The sequence below is a fragment of the Apis mellifera genome, linkage group LG3 (genome assembly GCF_003254395.2).
Source record: "Apis mellifera strain DH4 linkage group LG3, Amel_HAv3.1, whole genome shotgun sequence".
In the NCBI taxonomy this organism is placed as follows: domain Eukaryota; kingdom Metazoa; phylum Arthropoda; class Insecta; order Hymenoptera; family Apidae; genus Apis; species Apis mellifera.
The window spans coordinates 3,241,073-3,263,397 of NC_037640.1; the positions used below are offsets into that span (position 1 = coordinate 3,241,073).

The 22,325-nt window shown below is 29.3% G+C and overlaps 3 protein-coding genes across 14 annotated transcripts in view; 2 read left to right on the forward strand and 1 right to left on the reverse strand.

The window, feature by feature from the left end:
• Nucleotides 1-129: 129 nt before the first annotated feature.
• On the forward strand, nt 130-2,436 carry LOC413810 (folylpolyglutamate synthase, mitochondrial). Of its 3 annotated transcripts, XM_006558406.2 has the most exons (4): nt 247-406; nt 534-655; nt 727-1,706; nt 1,788-2,436. In XM_006558406.2, the coding sequence occupies exons 1-4, from the start codon at nt 350-352 to the stop codon at nt 2,045-2,047; spliced, it is 1,419 nt and encodes a 472-aa protein (XP_006558469.1). In that variant the 5' UTR covers nt 247-349; the 3' UTR covers nt 2,048-2,436. The 3 variants fall into 3 exon arrangements, with proteins under 3 accessions (XP_006558468.1, XP_006558469.1, XP_006558467.1); XM_006558405.3 differs by having other exon boundaries at nt 130-282; nt 727-2,436; XM_006558404.1 differs by having other exon boundaries at nt 727-2,436.
• On the reverse strand, nt 2,144-9,060 carry LOC724510 (neuropathy target esterase sws). Of its 5 annotated transcripts, none has more exons than XM_016911108.2 (16): nt 8,836-9,059; nt 8,253-8,654; nt 7,753-8,172; nt 7,358-7,677; nt 6,925-7,237; nt 6,559-6,852; nt 6,094-6,473; nt 5,816-5,984; nt 5,335-5,715; nt 4,988-5,263; nt 4,715-4,901; nt 4,121-4,237; nt 3,631-3,747; nt 3,213-3,533; nt 2,669-2,964; nt 2,144-2,541 (listed from the first exon to the last, which is right to left on the reverse strand). In XM_016911108.2, exons 1-16 carry the CDS (start codon nt 8,839-8,841, stop codon nt 2,440-2,442), a joined length of 4,101 nt encoding a protein of 1,366 aa, XP_016766597.1. In that variant the 5' UTR covers nt 8,842-9,059; the 3' UTR covers nt 2,144-2,439. The 5 variants fall into 5 exon arrangements, 4 of the variants coding, with proteins under 4 accessions (XP_016766597.1, XP_016766596.1, XP_006558471.1 ...); XM_016911107.2 differs by having other exon boundaries at nt 6,925-7,276; XM_006558408.3 differs by lacking the exon at nt 4,121-4,237 and having other exon boundaries at nt 6,925-7,276.
• Nucleotides 9,061-9,735: 675 nt separating this feature from the next.
• The window catches only part of LOC413812 (formin-binding protein 1-like), a 37,098-nt gene continuing 24,508 nt past the window's right edge, over nt 9,736-22,325 (forward strand). For 4 of the 6 annotated variants that reach the window (XM_397251.7, XM_006558397.3, XM_006558396.3 and 1 more), the window contains exon 1: nt 9,736-9,975. In XM_397251.7, coding sequence (XP_397251.4) covers nt 9,952-9,975 — 24 coding nt within the window. In that variant the 5' untranslated portion in view covers nt 9,736-9,951. The remainder of the gene's footprint in view (nt 9,976-22,325) is intronic. The other 2 variants (XM_016911110.2, XM_006558400.3) reach the window with 1 other exon arrangement.

Consider the following 22,325-nt stretch of genomic DNA (forward strand, 5'->3'; position numbering starts at 1 on the left):
TGATCATATATTAATATATAATTAATATAATTATAATAAAATATAAGGTTATACTTTTATTGATTACATTTATATACTTTATATATGTTGTTATCGATTATATATGTTAATTATGATAAATTACAAGGAATAAAGGTCAAATAATCTAATTTGAACTGTTGAACTGTTTTAATATTATTCTGTAAATGATTACATAATATTGATTTTATCTTTATTTTGTCCAATAAAATAATGCGAAATACATTTATTAAACGTTATGTTTGTAATACATCAAGTTATGAGGTAATTTAGCATATTTAATGTAATTATTTAAAGTTACAATGAATTTGTTTTTGTAATATATATAAATATGGAACAAAAATTTAACAATTTTAATAATAATTCTTATGATGATAATTCATATGAGGTATAATATAAATTATTGTTTTATTGATTTATATTAAGTCAATGATAAATAATAAAATAAAATATGCATTAAAATTATTTATTTAATTAATTTATTTCTTTTTTTAAAGTAATTTATTTATTTATAGGCAGCTATAAAAAAATTATGTGGTTTACAAAGTAATAGTACATATTTAAAGTTAGCAACAAAAAATAATTCACAAACAAGTGATACTTATAAATTACTTGATACAATAAAATATTTAGTTCGGTAATAATTTTTTTTACATTAAGATTTAGATAATATATTTTAAACATCAAAATGATTTAGTAATTTTACAGGTCTGGTATTACACTTGAAAAGTTAGACACTTTATCAGTAATACATGTAGCAGGTACAAAAGGAAAAGGTTCTACTTGTGCATACACAGAAGCTATTTTACGTGAACATGGTTTTAAAACAGGATTCTTTAGTTCTCCACATTTAATTAGTGCAAGAGAACGTATAAGATTAAATGGACAACCAATAAGTGAAATGCATTTTACTCAAAACTTTTGGAAAATATATAAAAAATTAGAAGATACAAGAGAATATGAATCTGATATGCCTGCATATTTTAATTTTTTAACAGTTCTTATGTTCAATGTATTTTTAGATGAACATGTCGATGTTGCTATAATTGAAGTAGGTATTGGAGGTTTATATGATTGTACAAATATTGTAAGAAATCCTGTCTGTGTAGGTATAACTAGTTTAGGATTAGATCATACTTCTCTTTTAGGTAATTCTCTTGAAGACATAGCTTATCAAAAATCTGGAATTTTTAAATCAGAAACTATTGCATTTTCTGTTCCACAATTACCTCAAGCAATGTATATATTAGAAAAAAGAGCAATTGAAAAAAACTGTAAGTTACATATTGTACCAACTTTTGATGAATATAAGTGGGAAAATATTTCACCTACTTTGCAAATAACAAATAAAGTTCAACAACAAAATGCATCTTTAGCTATTCAAATGGCTATTGAATGGATACAGTCTAAAACTGATAAAATTTCAAATGTTTTGCATAATTCTATAAATAATAATATTTGTTGTAAATATAAAGAAAGTTCTCAAATAATTGTATCTATGGATAAAGTAGCAATAGGTTTATCTTGTTGCAAATGGCCAGGTCGTATGCAAGTTTTAAAAAGTAGTATTGGTGACTTTTTTTTAGATGGTGCTCATACAATTGAAAGTATTAAATGTTGTATTTCTTGGTTCAATGATATAAGTAATAAAAACAGAGGAAAAAAATTTCTTATTTTTAACACATCTGGTAATCGAGATCCAATTAGATTATTAATATTATTAAAATCTTTATATTTTCATAAAGTGTATTTTGTACCAAATTTTGCAGGAATTAAAAGTTTAGATGATGAAGTAAATTGTTCCTTAATAGATGAGCAAAAAATAAAATGTGAAATGAATTCTAAAATATGGGGAACAAATTCGATGATTGCAAATAGTGTTTTTGAAGTTTTACAAGATATAAAAAATAATTCAGAACAAAATCAGATATTTGAAAAAAACCAGATATTAGTAACAGGATCCTTACATTTAATAGGTACAGTTCTTACTATTTTAGATCCAAATTTGACAATGAATACACAATTTTAATATTTTCAAAATTGAAATTATTTATATATATATTTATATATATATATATTTAATTGTAAAATATATAAAAAGAACATTTTTTTATAAACGATAGAATTATATATTTAACAATTATATTAACAATTGTATCAATTCATGATAATACATTGATGATTAATATATAATAATACAGTAAGATATTGCATTGTTATAATGATCATAATCGGAAAGTACTTATTGATATTTTTTCGTAACAATTCCCTTTTGTACTTTAATATAAATATATTGTTCATAAAACTATAAGTAATTGTATAGTTTTAATAATTTGTACATATGACAAGTATGTATATGTTTATGAATTGTACGATACAGGAGAAATAGATGATATTAAAATAAAAACTAGAAAAAAATGCTTAGAACATTTTGGTATGATAATCTAACTCTGATTCTGCTTCTGTGTCAGATAAACTTAAAGAAACACCAGTTCTTCGTCGTAAACGATTTTCATCAGGACTCTGAAATGTATAAAAATAATTTTTAAATGGAATTTTTATATTTAAAGAATATCTATTTAATTTATATTAATAATTTATATTAATTCTTGATATTTATATTATTGTCAAAAAGAATAGAAATTGATACCTGATCTAGAATACCGGCAGTGGGTTCAGAGGCATAACCTACTTCTTGTGCATCTTCTTCCAAATCTGCCTCGTATTCTTCTAATTCATCCGTGTCAGAATCAATTTCCAAATCTACATATATACTTCCTCTAGAGACTTTACACACCATTTGAGCTAAATCTGTAAAAGTATATGAAGATATTGATTGCTGATTTGCTGCTTGATGTTTTGCTCGTAATGCGCGGGCATTTTCTCTATCAGCATTAAAACGTGGTAAAACTCCAGCTTTTAATTGTCCTTCGAAATAAGTTTTTCCTATAAAAATATTAGATTATATATAATATAGTGAAATTTAATATTAATTTTCTTGAATAAATGAATAAATCATATGTTCTAATATCTATTAATCAAATTAAAAATAAAAAAAATATTTTATATAATTTCTTTATATATATATTATATATAATACTATATATAATTATATATAATATTATATATAAATTTTTAGATATAAATCTGATAAAATATAAATATAAACATTTATTACATATAACATAATTTACCATGTTGATATCCAACATCTTTAATTTCATCAAAGTTAGCGAATTGGAGAGTTTTATATTTATCTATTGGTGGCCTGATGTATTCACAGTAATCTGAGCTTTTAACTTCTTCTAATTGCCGTACACAACTAACATATGCCAATCGCGATTGTATGTCGGGTAAATTCGGAACTTTGACAGGCGTTGCAAATGGATTCCATCGTTTCCATAATAACCACCAACCAGATAAAGAATCTCCATAATTCGTTAAATCCGTGTCATCTTGTGACCCAACATCAATAGCCAAAATATGATGTGCTCCTTGCCTCAACATTTCGTCAGCTTAAACAAAGAAATTATAAAACCATATATTGAAAATTGATTATGATGGACAAATTATTATTTCTATGAGATAATAAACAATACAGGTTTAAGATACCTGGCACGTTATTAACATAACACCCATCGACCAAAAGATGCCCGTCAAGAGGGTCGCAAATAGGAGGAAAGACCCCCGCAATGGTCATACTGGCTCGAATGTATCTCCATAGCAAACCTGAGTTGACTTAGCTATTCAGGATTTGACAAATGCATCTTTTATCAACGGGAGTGAGCTTATATAATTTTCAAATTTATATTATAATCTTAAATTTTTAAATTTATAAATCGTTTTGAACTTATATCAATGAAAGCAACTAATATAATTTCATTGATATTTTTCATTGATATAAAGTTGTTTTTAATGTCCAGGTAATTTTATAAAACTAAAGAAAAAAATTATAAATATTTTCATCAAGAGCATGTGTTTTCAACTCAAAGTATTTTTCAATAAGTATGCTAATAATAAATTTATAAAAATAGAAGGCGCAAGATTTTGTACTATGTGATAACAAAGTTAAATGCATTTTTTAATGTGACGCTCAAATTACCTGGAAGGTTATTGACGTACCCGCCGTCGAGCAGGAGATGGCCGTCAACTGGGTCACACATGGGTGGCATATAACCAGACAAAGACATCGAAGCCCGAATGTACCGCCACAGCGATCCTAAACACGACGAATTAATTTCTTAAGTACTTATATATTTCTTTTTACTTTATATATTTTTCTACAAAATACATACTCTTAGAGCAAGAATCAATAACTTTAAAAGTTTTTATTCATTATCATAAAAATATCTAAAAAAATTATTCTTTATATATTTAATTTTTAAACGAAAAATAAAATGCGATATTTATCAATAAGCGATATAAAACGGAGAGTACGTCATTATTGAAAGCTCCAGAAAGCTCACTCCCGCTGTTCAAGCTTATTTCTATGCAGTAATATATAGTTATTTAAATTCAAAAAATTTGAATTGGAACATATTTATAAATTCTATAAATTTTATTAAACAGCGAGAGAGTTTCCAGTTATTAATTAAAACTAGATCATTTAAATTTATTTTAAATTCATATTATTAAAGAAAACTGGAAACTATCAGTGCTTTAAAAAATATTATATTTTTTTCATTTATGTACAGACCGTGTGTATGCGTACGCATACAAGAATCGGTGATGTCTGTAGTTAATGTAAAATATGGTAACCATAAATCTTCTATATATGTATCTCCAAATGTTGCTTGAATTGTATTATTAAAATCTTTTCCAGAAAACATAGATGTTACTGGATATGTTAAATCCATTATTTGTCTCCACCATTGTGTCATTTTCTGTTTGAAAAAAACAACATTATAAAAAAATAATAATAAATTTGTTGACTTATATGTTATAAAATATTTAATTTTATAATATTTACTTTAGACCATTCACGAGCTTTTTGCGTTGTTGTTGTTATATTTTTTTCCATACACCATAAAGCACCCATAAATGCTCCAATACTAACTCCTCCAACCATATCTATAGGTATTCCAGCTTCAATAACAGCTTTAAGCATTCCTACATGAGCTGCACCTCTAGCACCTCCACCTCCAAGTACAAGTCCAACTGAAGTTCCAGTTAACCAACGAGCAAGTCTACTGAAATCACTATGTATGTTTGGTTCAGACATCAAAACTTTAGAATACAATTCATTCTGAAAAAAATAGTTATATTATTAATACTTAATGTAATATAAATAAAAATTTCTAATCTTTTATATCTTACAATTCTGTACTGAGATCTTCTCGTAAACATTCGTTTAGGGCATTGAATGTGATGATGACTAGAAACCCAAGATCTCATATTCAACCACTGTACTGTATTTGTAGGTCGTTGTCCGCTTTGTTCTTTATGTAAGAGTACTAATTCTTTTTGTGTTCTCATTACTAAACGTTCAACTTCACGTTCAGTTCTACCTATAGATGGAGGCTTATCTCCTAAACCCACAATAAGAATACAATCAGCTTGTCGAACACATCGTTGAGTCCACAATGTATATGTTGGATCACATTGATATAATGAAATTCGATGTTGATCTTCTTGTTGTGCAAGCCATGATGTTAGACGATATTCATTTGCAGGTTCCATTATAGTGCTACCTAATGTCTATTTATTGAAAAAAATGTAAATACTTATACTATATATTTCATTACTTATTAAACTAAACTAAAAATTTATGAAATATTTATTAATATAAATTATTTACTTTTCGAACAACATCAGAAGTAAGACGTAGACATGGCCCAATAGCACATAATGAATGATAAAGTTCGTACGTAAATGCAGTTAGAGGAACATCATCGGATACCGGAACTATTGCAACAGTTGAAAAATTTACTTGAGCTGGTCTTGCATCAACTGTCGCTGCGGCTCGTCTATAAATATTTTTATAAAAGATGAATTTAAATTATATTATAAAAAAAGAATTGTATATATGAATAGCTAACAAAATATTATATTATATTATTATAAATAGATATATACTGTGTATCGTTACTGCCATTTTTTGTATGTGCTTGTTGCCAAGTGCCAAGTATACGATGTCCAAGTAAATTTATAAGTCTTGTAACTACTATTGGATAACGAAGTTTTATAACGTTAAATAATCCTTCAGGAAGTTTTGCTAATTCAGAGTCTCGCACTGCCATTACTGTTGTTGATCGTGGTGTTTGTGTAACCATTTCTACAATACCTACAAGATCACCTTTCCCATATTCTGCAACAAGTTCTTTTTTCCCATTTTTATATGTAATTACCGACCGAAGTCGACCACTTAATACAATAAATGTCGAATCTGATTCATCTCCTTGTCGATATACTGCTCTTCCACTTTCAAGAAATAGCCAATCAAGTGCAAAATCAACCTTTCAATAAAAAAATGAATAATTATCATTAATAATTAATATTACCATTAATTATTAATAAATTAAATAAATGATATATTTTTACCTGTCTTACAAAGGGGCTCAGTCTTCGAACAACTGAATGGGCAACATGTAATACAACAGTTGGTTGTTCTCGCATAATAGCGAAAAATGTTGATTTACTAAGAAGTGCTATGCGACTAGAATGTTTTGCTCTAATGGTATAAAAAGAAGGTTCTCCGGTTAATACAGCTAAACCACCGACAATTTCGCCTTGATGAGCACTAAACATATGAACTTCTTGACCTACATCTCTACCTTCTGAAACGCGTTGACTAACTATTAATATACCAGATATAACATAGACAAGTGCAACATCCTGAAAAAAGGAAATGTAAAATTGAATAAAAATAAACATTTTTATGAATAATGTAGGAATATTAACATTTACCTTGTGAGATTCTTCCTTCATCAAATATGTACCACTTGGTACTTCTCTAATTTGAACTTTACCATCTTTGAGTATTGAATCATCTTCTAATCCAAGTTCCCTAATGAATGCTTCTGTAGCTATTTGCACAAGATGTGCTTCATCTAATTGTTGTTGAATTGGTTCAGTAGTAATCGATCTTTTCTTGTTATGTGAATTTCCAGTATGTATTACATCTGGTTGTGATCCTTGTTGTGATGTTATAGGAGAAGAATTTGGCCAATGAGAATCACATTCTGGTACCATATCTGCTGTATTTTGACCTGATTGTGAACTTAAATTTTGATTTTTCCAATCAAGATTAGTTTTTTGCCTATTATATATAAGTAATAATAATGAATAAATATTAATAAAGATATGCTTTTATTTCATATTATATTTTTGTTAAACTTACCGTCGACTTATAACAATTGGTACACTTTGATGACTACTTAATGTAGAAATATGAACTATTTCATTTTTATCATGTTCTGATGAAATAGTTGTAAATGTATTGGATTGATTTTCTATATTCTGGGTAGAACAATTTTCTTTAGTTCTTGATCTAACTGGAGATCCAGAAAATGGACTTTGTTTCTTTTTATGTGATCCTTGATTAACTAATTCTGCAGATAATCCAAGATATTGATGGAGAGCAGTAAAAGTGACTCTTTGAAGACGGACCATAATGACCTGGATAACTCGAACAAATGCATCAGGATGATCTTGAAAAACCTGTAAAGATATAAAAATTGATTGTAAAAATCATAATGTTTCATTTTATGTTATAATTTTATAAGGATTATATACCTCTTGAAATGCATTCATTGGTAATTTTACTACAATAGAATCTTCTACAGCTCTAGCTGATACTGTTTTATAGGTACTTGTATGCCCAGTAAGTACATCTGTGAAGCTAAGAAGACTAGTTACTGATTCTCCAGTTTTTACTAATTTCAATGATATTTGAGAACCATCAGGTCCTGTAATATAAACATTAACTAAGCCTTGTTGTACTATAAATAAATTTTCATCTGGATCTCCAATTTTAAATAAGGTGCTTCCAGCTGGTAAATTCATAATTTCTGTATGTTTGCATAATTTAAGAAATACTGGTTTTTCAAAATGACCAAATACTCTGATACTTTGCAACATATATAAAGCATCAGGTGGTACTTTTTCTCCAGGACCTAGATCTTCTTCTAAATATTCAGCAGGTGGTTCTAAAACCTATTAAAATATCAAAATATAATAATAAATGTACAAGATAAAATAAGAATTAAAACAATTATACTTAAAAATTTAAATACTTTTAATTGTTGTGGTACTGTTTCTTTTTTAAGTTGCAAAAGTCTTCGTGCAAATCTCATTACAGCTTTTCTTTTTTTTCCTTGTCCAGTTGCATGTACTTGTCCACTGATGGATTTTACTTTGCGTAACATTTTTCTTCCATAAAAAAGTACTTTGTCTCTTTTTCTGAATCTGGGCTTGCCTGTACCTACTCCAACAAATTCTTTTACTTCTGGAAGAAATTCTTTGTTTTTCCATTTTCTCAGAATGATTATAGATATAATTAATAAAATCACAAGACTTGATATTATAATACTAAATAGGGTCTTTGATGTTTGGTATTCTGTAATTAATTTGCCAATCCATCTTGAAAAAATATAAGAACCCAAACTTTCATTACATTTATTGAATAATTCTACTACCTATAAAAAATAATAGAAAAATTATCATAAGTTCAGCAATAAATTAATTTTGATTAATAAAATAATATTTATCAATATTTAAATTTACTATTATAAAAATCTATCTATGTAAATTTGATTTTATACTTCAACAAATAGATCAAATATTTAAAAATTAAATGTGAAATATGACAAATACAACCTCCATAGTAGGTATTCATTTCTTCCATCAGAATGTAGTAAAATGTTAAACAAAAAGTGTGTCACAAATTCATAAGTAAAAAATGACGAAAATCCGAGGTAGATGGATTAAAACAATGTAGTTGCTTTGATATAAAGAATTACTTATCTACAATGAATTAATGACCTTTGATACTTCGCTCGAGTCATCCAGCGCCATTTTAGTCAATTTACAAGCTTGCAACTTACAAGCTTGCAGTTTTACTTTTATATATTTTATAAAATTATTATTAAATATTTAAAAAATGAATAGATTTATAAATATTTTCATAACCTGGTTGTCATTTTATTTATGTTTCATATAATTGTCATTTTTATCGAACTGAAAATCGAAGTTACAATTTGATAAATTTGCTTTGATAATTTTTTATATAATATAAATTACAATTACTAAAAAAAAAAAAAAAAATGAAATAATTATGAAATAATTAAATATAACGAAAAAATAAAAAATATTATTTTTAAAATAATAAATGAGTTATTTCTTAAAATAAAAAAATAAAAATTATAAAAATTCATATATGAATTTATATTTTAATTTTATTTATTAAAATGATAGGCAAATATGTTATTTTTATGTTATATTAATTTTTTTATTTTAAAAATTTTTTATTTTATAAAAAACTAATACAATAAAAGTGAAAAAAATGTATGCAATAACGATTTTATTTCTTAATTATTATTTTAATTTTTAGTAAATATCATTTAATATTACTTATTATTATTATTTTGCAATCATATTGGAATTAAGATTTAAAATTATCCGCCAATATTAATTTCACCAATGATTAAACATTTCCCCACTTAGTATCTACTTATATCTGCAAACTTCGATAGAGTGCGCTACAGAGGAATTCTGGGCGGTTTTTGATGGACAGTTGGGTCCAGCCAGTCAGTGGTTACGGGCCGACATGTTGAAGATATTTCTGTGATCGTACGCGGTAGGTCTAACGCGTGATTTTTCATGCGTCTTTTGTGCGTGTTCAATATATAAGAAGTGTTTTTGGATTGCGACGCTACATGTGAAGTGTCGAGTGAAACAAGCCTGCTTGTGCCTGGTTTACCCGGCCCAGCAAACATGAGCTGGGGTACAGAGCTCTGGGTAAGTCTACTTTACTGTTTCTTTCTCTACTTATCTATCTCCATCTTTGTACTTTTATATAATATACGTGTATACAATAAGATCTTGTAATATACACGTCAATATATTATCGGATGCTGACCCGTTGTTTTCGCCAACGCATAACAAGGATACCCCCCAAAACCAGTTCACGGTGGCAAACCACTCACGGGAGTTTTGCTTTTGCGGTTGCTAGCCGCGGGCGACGTTCTTCTCTCCTATATCCCCTCTTTTCCCACTATACCCAACCCGGGTATACTCATCACTGTGCTTCTTCGCTTCCTTTCTCATGAAATCTTCGATGAATACCGGTGTGACGATATGACAGTAACTTGTCATCTTATTATATTACGAATTTCGTTAGTTTAAAGTATTAGGTTTGTAGAATGTTTTTATATTTTTGTATATTAATCTAAATATTGTCATTTTTTTTAACAATATTATTTCGTTTTTATTACAACGTGATACGTTTTTATATAAAAGTATATACATATATATATTGTTTATTGAATTTCATATTAGATATTCCGATTTGAACTCGTAAATAAATATGCTATAGTTGTTTGAATTTAATGATTTTTAATAAATCTGAAGTATTAATTGAAATTTTTTATGTTTATAATGTAATTTAATTTTTTAAAGTATATAGTGATATAGTGATTACTGATTTTTTAAATATTTTGTTCTTGTTTAAAATGATTATTTGTATAATCTTACATGCTCATTATTTTTTCCCTATATTTTGTATAGGAATTTATGCGTATCTATGCTTATATGCATAGTATTGAAAATCATGCCACTCAGGTTCGTCATCTTCCTTACTTTCTGTTCTTTATAAATAATTCATTCACGCATTCCAAGTCGTCGTTTTTGTCTCTTCCTATCTCTCTTACTCGTATAAGTTCAGAGATCGATGAATTTCTTGCAGCTTGGTCTTTGCTCAACGGTCAGTGAAAAGAATTAACATATTTGATATATTTCATATATTGGATACTATTTTAATTTTATTGAATGATTTAATAAAATTTCAAAATTTGTGCTATTATTCGTGGTATTGTGAATTTTAATTATCATTGTAAATATATATTTTTTTTAAATTTTAAATCCAAATTTTAGAAAATTACAGAAATATCGGTGTTAAATAATTTTAATATACAATTTTATATCATTTAGGAATATAATATATGATATTGTATATATCTATTCAATGTTAACGTTACTTTCGAGGATTAGTAATCTGGTAAAATAATTGTAATTTTTATTTCAATGTACAATCTATAAAGATTAGGTCAATCCATGAACATTTCGATACGAAAGCGTATTCGATTCTATCTGTCACTGTATATTACGATTCATTGACGTTCTACTCGTATTCCCTCGTGAATCATGATACGGGACGCGTTCGTGTTTAACCGCTAACGGCTGCTCGTGAGCATATGTACACGTACGATACGGGCGTGCCTCGCCATGCTCTTGACAGAGAAAGGGAGAATACAGAGAGAGTTTTGCTTTGAAAATTTCTAACTGGAATATATAGTTTATTTCTATATATAAATATCTGTTTCTTTTTTTTTATAAGATTGTGCAATTAATATAGAATTATAATGTAATATACTTACTTTTATGTTCTTATCGAAATAATTTATGAAATTTAACTTATATAGAGAGGTACAAGAAAATAATTTAAATTTTATTTTCTTTGAAGTTGGTGTAATGAAGGAAAACAAATTCATTGATCAATAAAGCATTCTTGGTAAATTTTTCAAATATGATGGTATTTACAAGGATATACTTTCTTTCGTTATTGATTTAATGATAAAACTTTATTGTTAGTCAAACTTATCGATCAATGACGTTTTCCACGCTTGTACCTGCATTATCAAATATTTGCTCCAATTAAAAGCGAGTTCTTGCTTTTAAGTCCGATTGCAGATGACTAATTAAGGCAATCATTTTCTAAACTGCGTATATACATGTGTCTGTACATTGATCATAATATTGTTTCTTTGAGTGTGTTCATACAGGTTCTTATCAGCTCGTATGAGAAAACAATTAACAGTGTAATGTCGATTTATTACAAGGGATACGATATCGTTCGTGTATCATGTTAGTACCGATGCATGAAACAATTTTCTCGATAATAAATTTTCAAGAAATATATTTTTAGAAATATCATGTAAGATTTCGAATTAACTTTAATTAATTTAATTATATATATATATATAATCAATTACATAATCTTGAATTAAATTACATAAACAAATTTATTATTTTTAGATTAATTTAAAAATCGCATACTATGCATTAGAATACCTTTATTCATTGCTCACTTATTTGTCAATAAGTTTTGCAATAGTATAAGTATTTTTTTTTTGCAAGTCATAAATAACATTATTCAATCGACATTTCTAATTTGTGCCAATGAACTCACTTATTATGCTAATATTATCGAGTTATTCGTATCGCGTAAACAAATTATTATCAAAGTTCGTATTTTTACGCATATTCGTATATTTTTTACATATATTCATACAAATGATTTTCTAATCACTTTTAGCTTTTACGATATGATTTTTATCAGTCATTTTTAAAATAAAATAAAATCATTAAACAAATAACATGCAATTTCATAACAATATATAAATAGAATTAGCAAACTGTTTTTCCTAGCTATAAAAAGCAAGAGCAGTGATAAAGAATTGTAAATAATTTCATCGATATTAAAAGATCAGATATATTCTTTTGATTCAATATTAATATATTATTGCGTATTTCGTTTTTAGAATTTTTTAATTAAATAAATTCTTTGAAACGAAGACCATAAATTGATAAAAATTTTAAAACTATTTTAATTGAAAAGATAACATATCCTTTGAAAAGGATTAAAATCTGGTTCACAAATGAGAAATTGAAAGTAAGCACTATTATTTCTTTTTTATTAAATATTTTTTAAATATTATTTATTAGGTTAGGTTAAATTAGGTTAGAGAATATATAATAGATTAAAAATAAAAAAAATATCGTTGTTTTATTTTTTTATTTTTTTATTCTAGTAATTATTAGTAATAATATTTAAAATATATAGACTTTATTCGATTTAGAAGAAAATTGCTAATCAAATAATTTTGCTAGAAATTGTATAAAAAATATTGAAGGATTTCCAATAGTTTTTGAGCTTAGATATTTGCAATAAACCAATTAAATTCATAAACCACGAAGATATAAGATTTGTCTCATATTCTTCCTGTTCACCTACGCGATTCTTCAATATTACATGACGGAAAATGGAAATAATATTACGTGGGTGGGAAAAATATGAAGGTTACGAGCATTTACTTACTTTCTTTATCATGACGAAATCGTTTTTCTATATATACATATATATTTATACGTCATTTTTCATATTTGAATTAGAATCTTATAGAATGATGCAAAAAAAAAATAGATAAATCATTGACAATTGCATTTTAATTTTTCTTTTTAATTTTGATTTACCCGATTTTGAAGAACTCTTTTTTAATATTAATTCATTTTATAATTAGATTTGTTTGAATTTCCAGTAATGTTAATTCATGTGTAAGATAATTATTTTATTAAATTTTTCTCGTGGTTTATCGTGTATTTGTTTCGTGTCGCGTAGTAGTTTCCTCGATTGTCATCACAATGACGTCGGTTTTGCAAGGTGTGCTGCTTGATGAGCTGTTTCCTCTGAGTAATAGGTAAATAAAAGAAGCTTTTTCGTTTTCCAAGAAGAAAGAAAAAGAAATGATGTTGACGCAATATCGAAAAACGTTATCTAAATTAATCAAAGAATCGATCGAAATATTACGATCAATTTATGAACAATATTAATCGAGAATAAGAGAAATATATTCGATTTGCCAAATTTTCCATTCGAAAGCACATACGTACGTACATACATTTTTTTATGACCTCAAATTTCAAATCATTTCAAACAAGTTTCAAGTATCAACGATTTCTATTTCTCTCCTTTCCTACCATTGGAAATCGTACAGGGAATTGGAAACGTAAACACGAGCTCAATTTTGTATGCTAAGCAACGATTTCATAGCTCGACATTCTTCTCTCATGTCTCAAACGAGAAGTAAGGTCAGGTGCGCCTCTCCCATTCGGAGAGCTCGAGTACCTAAAAAGGTATCAACCGCCTCGAAAACGATAGCCGGATAGTTCGCGGGTTATCGAGAATCGATCTCGATTCGAGCGAGAAAAAAGAACGCGATCCCGATTGTTTTTTTGATATTTTTCAAAGAGGAAAAATCTGTAGATACGAAGGCAAAATTTTCGAGCGTACAAATTGTGCAAAAACTTCACAGACAGTTTCTCGGCCAGCCGGTAAATTGACCGTAAACCGTTTAACAACGTGGAACGTAAAACTTTGACCGATTAAATTTTATACACATGTATCCTTCTGTTTTCAACGCAATTTTTTATTGGGCGATAAATTGGGTGAATTTTTTCATTGAATATTTATCGAATTTTGAATCGAAGAAAATTAAATGATATTCGAGAAATTTTTCGCAAGAGATAAAGGAATATAATTTTTTTTTGATTGAAAATAACAAATTTACGAAATTGTTTTTACTATATAGTATACTCGATTATTGAGAATTATTGTAATCCTTTAATGATTGGATCGTTTTTGATTCAATCGACTTATCGCGTATTTGTTAACATTTAAGAGAAAAATTAGATAAATTCTTGGAAAATCTATCGGTACGACTTTTTACTTATTAGAGTTCGGTAACTCTTTTTTTCCAAATTTTTTTCTTATAACTCATTACCTCACCGGATATCTCCCTTATCTTATTTCTTATCACTTACCTGTTGTGCCGTTCTTTCTTACGCACTTCATTCTCCGTTATCTTCTCCCAACAGATAATCGTTTTCGAGATTTTTCTTACTTAATATTTTTCCAACCAGCACACGTTCCAACGAACACTCGGCTTACTTCGACCAAGGAATCGAGACGATTACAAATCGGTTAAACGTTCTTGGGAATAGAAACAGGGGCAGTGATTTACAAGCTTTATGATTGTTCTTCTTCGCGGTACTCGTCGATGTGTATCTAGACGGAGCGAAAAAAGTGATGCGCATCGTTTGCGTGTTGCAATCATGTTATCGTAATATGCGACAGCGAATAATGTATCTAAGTTGAATGTCGTTAAAAGATCTGGAACGATAAAGCTAGTTAGATAACATATTTTTGGGAATTTAATATTCGATACGATGATCTTAAAAAAATATTTCTACGGGAATACGACGTAGAAAAAGAAAATAAAATTCTTACCATTTATATTTTTTAGATAAATCTACTTTATACAATACTTTATACGAGGTCACGATAAATTATCAGATAATGCTCGTTTTTTTTTTTTTTTAAATATACTTTTATTCGTTGAAATAACTATTTTTACTTTGCGAATAGAAAAATTATATGATTTTATAAACGATTTTGAGAAATAAAAAACTCCTCTTCAACACTCTATTTTTAATTTTAGAAACAATTGTTCAGATTTAATTTAATGTGTACATGATAATCTATAAGGGAAACTATCTAATCTATATATTCATTACAATTATATCACTATATCACTATATATATATATATATATATATATATATATACGCTGTTTAGTTTTATGTATCATATTCAATTTTAAGTGTTATTTATAGCTAATTTAAAAAATAATGCTTTTGAAACAGATATTTCTTTATTTTATTACATATTTTTCTATCCCAAAAAGAGAGAATTTCTCAGTTATTTAATATTAATAGATTATCATTTTCAGAATCACTGAAAGAAAATTAATTCATCAAATGTTTTTTTTTTTCAAACGATTAAAATCTTAATAATAATAATTCGGAAATTACGAGTGCGAAAAGATAAGGGAAAAGGATTCGTTAATGTGCAAGTCACTTGAACGAGATTTCACGGTTGCTTCGTAACGTGAAATGAAATCCATTCGAATTCGAAATTTGAAATAGTGTCTGAGACTCGTAGTTCCCACGTAGTTCCATGGACACAACCGGTAACTAGCCCCAAGCGGGGAGACGAAGGAAGATGTTTGCATGATTACATGCTTTGTGTCCAAGAATTCTCATAATATTCTGATTTCCAGAAATCCTTTCCTCCATACATTTACTGGACCGTCATTAAGTACTGTTTGTTTTAATAGTATTCTATTAGACTGCGGACAAATCTTATTAAGACCTAACCTTAACTTGCATAATTAAGTTAATAAGATTGTGCATTTTAGATAAAAATATTCATTGGAAAAAAATATATAAAAATGTTTACATCATGTCAACATTAATAGAATCATCAAATTCATCAAAATGATGAGTTTTTGGATTTTTTAATAATTTTCCAATTATATAAAAGTATACAAAGTATAGATTCGTGCAATTAAAGTATTAATTTTTATCAAGAGATTACGCATATCTGTTTATTTTATAATTTCAATCTTAATTAGTTATTTATAATATATTTAGCGACACAGGAAATGAATATTAACATCTTGAATCGTTACACGATGTCCTTAAGGTTCTCATCTATCCATTATTCACTTCTCTCGCGATTCTCGCTTTTTTTCTTTTTTTTTTTTTACTCAGGGAATCTCATAATTCAACACGAAGTTTGTATTCTTTAACCATTTTACTACTTTTTTATTACGTTCTCACGTTGCTCCTTTTGATTCTCTCCACAATCATTTTGCTTCTCCGTCTTTCTCGTATATATACACCTCTTTGCTTCGCTTTCATATCATCCTATGTATTCGAAGAATTCTCGAAATGTTAGCCGGAGACGTTTCCTTTTTCACCGATAACAGAATTGTACCATGTTACTTTTTTCTAAAGTTCTTCTCGTCTTTTCAACGGTGTTAAAAAATAGATAGATAGAAAAGAGAGGCAGATTCTGCTCGTTATCTCATAAGAAAATTATCAAAAAAAATCTTATTTCAATGAAAGTTTGTACATAAACCATAATTAGTATAATTTATTTTCAATGGAATATTGGAAAAACAAAATTTCAACATTTAATACAATTTTGAATATTTTTCAAAGTGATAGTACAATAAAATCTAAATGTAAATCTTGTTTTAAATTTAAAGTTTAAAAAAAAAAAACTATCTGAATATTTTTTATAGTAAAAATTACTTTGCCATTATATACTCTATCTATTCGTAAAGTTTCATTCATTAAAAACAGAATTTTTTCTCGATTTCTGATAACACTTATCGATGCGCCAAATTTCATGGAAATTGTAATACCGTTGAAACAGCCCTTGTTAGACGGTGTTCCTCGCAAGAACAAGTGAGGTTTTTCGTTCCAGTGTGCGGCGTTCCATGTGATCGCGCATCGCTCGTTATCCAAGGCACCGGCTCTCGTCCATAGAATTTCGAATTAATATCGGTAGGAAGAGGAGGACTCTCTTCGGAAGAGAGTCTTGCTCGAACGGGTCCGTCCCTAAGGTGGGGAACAAGGTTCGCGGTGGCAAAGAAAAATCTCCGGGTTTCTGGCGGGACTGCTCCCTCTTTCGAGTCGCTCCTTCTTTCCTTAAACAGCGTGTGTCCCTTTTGCAGCCGGTTTTCGCCGTGACGTTGCTATATGCCGAGAGTGCATTTCTTTAAGGCAGAACACGCGTGTCGAGGTCGCTCAGCGAGATGCCAACCGGCGGGGAACTTGCACTTGAATTTTTTTTTCATCCTCGCATCCCGAAACTTTTCATCCTCTTCCCTTCTCCAAGGAGGGGGCTTATTTTTCCTCGGATTAAAAAAAGGGAATCATTTTTTTTTTTTATTTTCGAAAACGTTGATATTTAGAACGACAGTATGTCTCTTCTCTGTTGGAAAATTTTCGAAAATTGAGAATTCAAGTCGCGGTCAATCAATTATTGTGTTCGTTAATTATTATTATCGGTATTATGTTAATTATGCCAAAAGTGCAGTTATATTGGTGCACTTTGGAACGTAGTTACAGCGGATGAGTTTTTTTCAAACGAACGAATAAATTTGAAATGTATAATGGGTCGAATTCATAAAATATTCTGAAGAACGTATGGAATGTATGCATGCAATATAATTATTTATAATTATTATATAAAAATCTATTTATTTGTTTGTTTTGATGAACTCATTAGAACGTTAACTCGTTTGAAAATGCATCCACTGTAACTTCATACGCGTTAATGAATTTATTGGTATTCGTTAATATGTAAATCTAGCAATTAATGTATAATATATTATTTATTATAAAAAGTCAAATCAATTCGAATAGTTGTTTTTAAATAAGTTCTTAATTTCAAAAATTCATGTCTTCTTTTAATTCTAATTTCATTTTTCTTTTTTCTTTTCAAACAGAAATATCTTCAAATATAAATAGGAAATTTACAATTATTTTATATTAAGCTTATTTTAAAAATCTCTCAATTGAAAGATAATTATTAAATTTGATCTCTCAAGACAATCTTTTTCTCGTTAATAAGTTTCCTTCTTTCCCGTGGACGAACGAATCTCTTTACCATCCGATAATAACTAATCAATCGCGATCGAATCGAAAAATTTCGTACCATCTGTCGGTCAAAAAGGAAAAAAGCGTATCCTCTTCAAGACGCCGTTCAATCTCTTCGACCAAATATCGCATGAGATGAGAGGGAATAATAAAAAGGAAAAAAAGAATGTTTCCCGCATGTTCACTCGATTTCTCGCCGAATATCTCTCCGCGGAGGCGCGTAGTATTTTTATGACTGTCGAGCGACTGTTTCTCTCTCGGGGAACGCTGTGCGTGTGCGTAGATCGAGAGGAGAAAGACGGAAGGACGGACAGAGAGAGAGAGAGAGAGAGAAAGAGAGAGAATATTCGCGAACTTGCCCCACCCACGCATTGCGCCAAATCTCTATAAATACCGTAGAGGCGAGAGAGTACATTTACGCGCCTACAAGCAGCCGAGTACGGAATAGGAGAGAGAGAAGGTTGTTGGTTCCGTTTGGTGGGTGTGGGCATCTAAAAAAATGATACTTCTTAGTATTTCGACCGTTGTTGTTGCTCTTACTTTGTCCCACGCTTGCCAATTGAACGTTTCACGTTCGATCGGAGCACACTGTGTGTTACTCACTACCTTGAGCGATTGGCGCCGCAAAGGCGAGAGAAAATACTATTTCTTCATCGATCTTTTTATCGATATTCGGGGAATAAATTTCAACAGAGGGAACTTTTCAAGGCGATTAGCACGAATCATTGGCATTTCTTAAGGGGGTCGTAAGCTGTCGTAAAGCTGTTTGCCTCGTTAATATGCGTTTAACGCGCAAACGAGCATCTAATTGGCCAGCTAATCTATTTCCTGGCGGAAAGTTCAAAGACTCGAAAAAGGTTTTTGTACAAGGAGGATATTCGTCAGGGGAGTGACGAGATTGGTTTCGGGCAATTGAGGTCATCGCGATAAGATTTCTAGATTTTTCGAATCTTTCGAATCTCTCTCTCCTTCTAATGCTCTCTATTTGTTAAGACGTTTCTTCTGTTTGTTAATATATTTGGAACACGTTTAATCGAGGATTGATTCTGGAGATTGAAACAAACAATTTTGTAAAAAATTGTTAATGGTAGATACGACTTATTTTATTGGGTTACGAATATCTGGAACTCGATGTAACATAGTTTTATTTATTAGCTATCGTTCAATTCAGATCGTTACCAATATCATTTCAATATCAAACATTGAAAAAGACAATACGAAAATACCTGACGACATTATATAAAAGGGACAAAAGATATATTATTTGTTTCTTAAATTAGATAATTCTTCCACGTGCAGAAGCTCATTACTTTGGCTTCCTTTTACTATTATCTTCAGACCATTCCAAAATCATTTGGCACAATGCACACATTCCAGAAGAAGTGCAAGAAAGGAATAACGAATATTTCAAGAATTAAAATAATAAAAGAATTGCCAATTCAACGTATCTTAATTATATAATGTAAAAAAAAAAATTCTTTTTTCAATTAATACATATTTTTTCAAAATCAAAAGGATAATAATTTTATAGAGAATTCTTTTTTAATTTCTCTAAACGTTCTATAAATATATCTGCTTTCTTTTGCAAGTTTCTCAATTCTGTTTTAGCATGTTTATATCTACATATAAAGATATACAAGACAAACTTTCATTTATTTTTTATTAGAAGCGTACGTTCTATTTTGAAAAATACATACAAAATATATGCAGAGCCTGCTTCGTTACGGGTCCACTCCACTTTGGGAATCGATAAACCTGGCTTTAATGAAATTATACGACAAAGGAGGGCCAAGTTTTTCTCATTAAACCTTCGACCAGTGGATCAAGATTGTCGTTCTCTAGCTTATACTCGAGACACGGAATATACAAGGTGTTAAATATATTCTAGCTATACCTTTGAAAGATTTACAGATCAAAATAAAAATTGATGTACAGAAAATATCAGTTTAAGACTTATCGAGTTACATTCGCGTTGGATGAAGCGAGTCAGGAATAGAACGAAATCATGGTGGTGCAACGGAGACAGATCGAACTGTTGAATCGGTCGTTTAATTTAATAAACGAGGCTCGATTTTCGTCAACTTTTTACGTTTATCGATGGAATCGATTTTCGAAAAGTAATCCACGAATATATCAACACCGGGTATACGACGTCGATTAAAGCTGACGTCGTGCTTATGCTCCGTCGTACGGTCTCTTCCGTGGCTCGATCGATAAAACGCAAAACCGAGCTGCGCCTCTTTCGTGTGCCGCTAAGAAACACACAGACGGATTATTGTAGCTCGAAGATGCATATTGCATTTAATGGCTCGATTCGTTTCGTGGCGTAATGGAATTGTGCCTCGATTCGAAATTCAAAGGATTTTCACGGAACGTTCGTGAAAAAAGGTAGATGTTGGATCCGTGACTGCATTTGGAAACTCCTAATTGACGTATCGATTTCTAATTGCAGCCACTACGTGCGATTCTTTTCGCGCAGTGCGGTATCCCGATTGTATCAAGTGCTTCCTCGTTACCTCGAGGCGAACGTTTCTTCTCTTTGAAACAGTGTCGCAATGTGTCGGATACTTAGCATTTTCAAATGTGTAGGAATGCATTATTGGTCGCCGCAGTTCCATAATAAAGGCTAATTAGGGATATTTACGTCGATAGTTAGGAAGTTTATCGATTATAAATTTTGTTTATTTGTTTAGTAAAGAATTGATGAGGTAACGATTTACTAGAATAAGATAATTATTAGTATCGTATGTACAATCTAGAAGATCGTTTTTAAATGATTATATATTCTAAATTTGTATTAATTTTATTTTCGTTGATAGTTAATTATCACGATGAAAAAATATATAAATCGATTCAATTGTAAAAAGTTAAAACGGAAATATTGCTAAAATTATCGAAATCAAATAAATTAAAATAGAAAGTTTATTTTCAAACTGCTTTCAAGACGTGTTATCTATTTTGGAAAACTAGGATAAAATATCCATAAAATTTTACGAATAATGCATAATCATGCGAGATATGTATCTATCTTTCAAAGAAATTTGATGTTCTTTTTCATTCTCTTGCAATCTCTGCTAGGATAAATATTAATTATATATTCTACAAGCAATATCATTTTAAAAATTCACCTGCAATTACGAAGAATCGCTTAAGTTTTTGGAAAAGAAAAATTAAATTCTCAACCAATTAAATGCATTATTATTTTCCTTTTAAAATTATCTAAGATCTTTCCAGGTAGATTTTCAAATTATTTTAACATATACTTAAAGAGAGATATATAGAAGCTCTAAATCAGATCTAATTTCTAGATAAAAGCATTGATTAAACCAAGAAATAAAACTTTTGGAAAGATGACAGGATAATCCTAGTTTAGAGTCACGAAACGCCTTATCCTCGAACAGTTTCTCCTCCTTTAAATAGCTTTACTCGCGCAGGTGGACGAGCTTAACCTTCGCACGAGTTTCAATCAATTTCGCGAAGCGATCTTCCTTCGAACTTTGACATTAAACGTTTCGACAAAAATCTTCTGTAGACAGGATCGTTCCCAAATTGGATATCTCGCTTTGGGTATCGTTTGGGCCCCGTTACACGGCCAGAATTCGACTGTTCCATTCCTTTCCCGTGTATAACACGCGCCACGTCTCGTATTATGTATGCTCGTAACGCCGCTGTTGCGTAAGCAAGGAGCAAATGTCCTGATTTTCGCTACTTGTGACGACATAATGAAATATAAATGTATGTATGCCAGTGATGGGTCTCGATGATTCGATAGTTTTAAAATCACGATAAAGGTAAACTTG

Excerpts from the sequence above, each read along its gene's own strand:
- LOC413810 (XM_006558404.1), top strand. The coding sequence starts at position 350 with ATGGAACAAAAATTTAACAATTTTAATAATAATTCTTATGATGATAAT. Across the intron at positions 407-533 it reads ATGATGATAATTCATATGAG|GCAGCTATAAAAAAATTATG; the intron begins GTATAATATAAA and ends ATTTATTTATAG. Across the intron at positions 656-726 it reads ACAATAAAATATTTAGTTCG|GTCTGGTATTACACTTGAAA; the intron begins GTAATAATTTTT and ends GTAATTTTACAG.
- LOC724510 (XM_016911107.2), bottom strand. Across the intron at positions 7,678-7,752 it reads CAATGAATGCATTTCAAGAG|GTTTTTCAAGATCATCCTGA; the intron begins GTATATAATCCT and ends ATATCTTTACAG. Across the intron at positions 5,264-5,334 it reads GAAGATCTCAGTACAGAATT|AATGAATTGTATTCTAAAGT; the intron begins GTAAGATATAAA and ends TATTTTTTTCAG.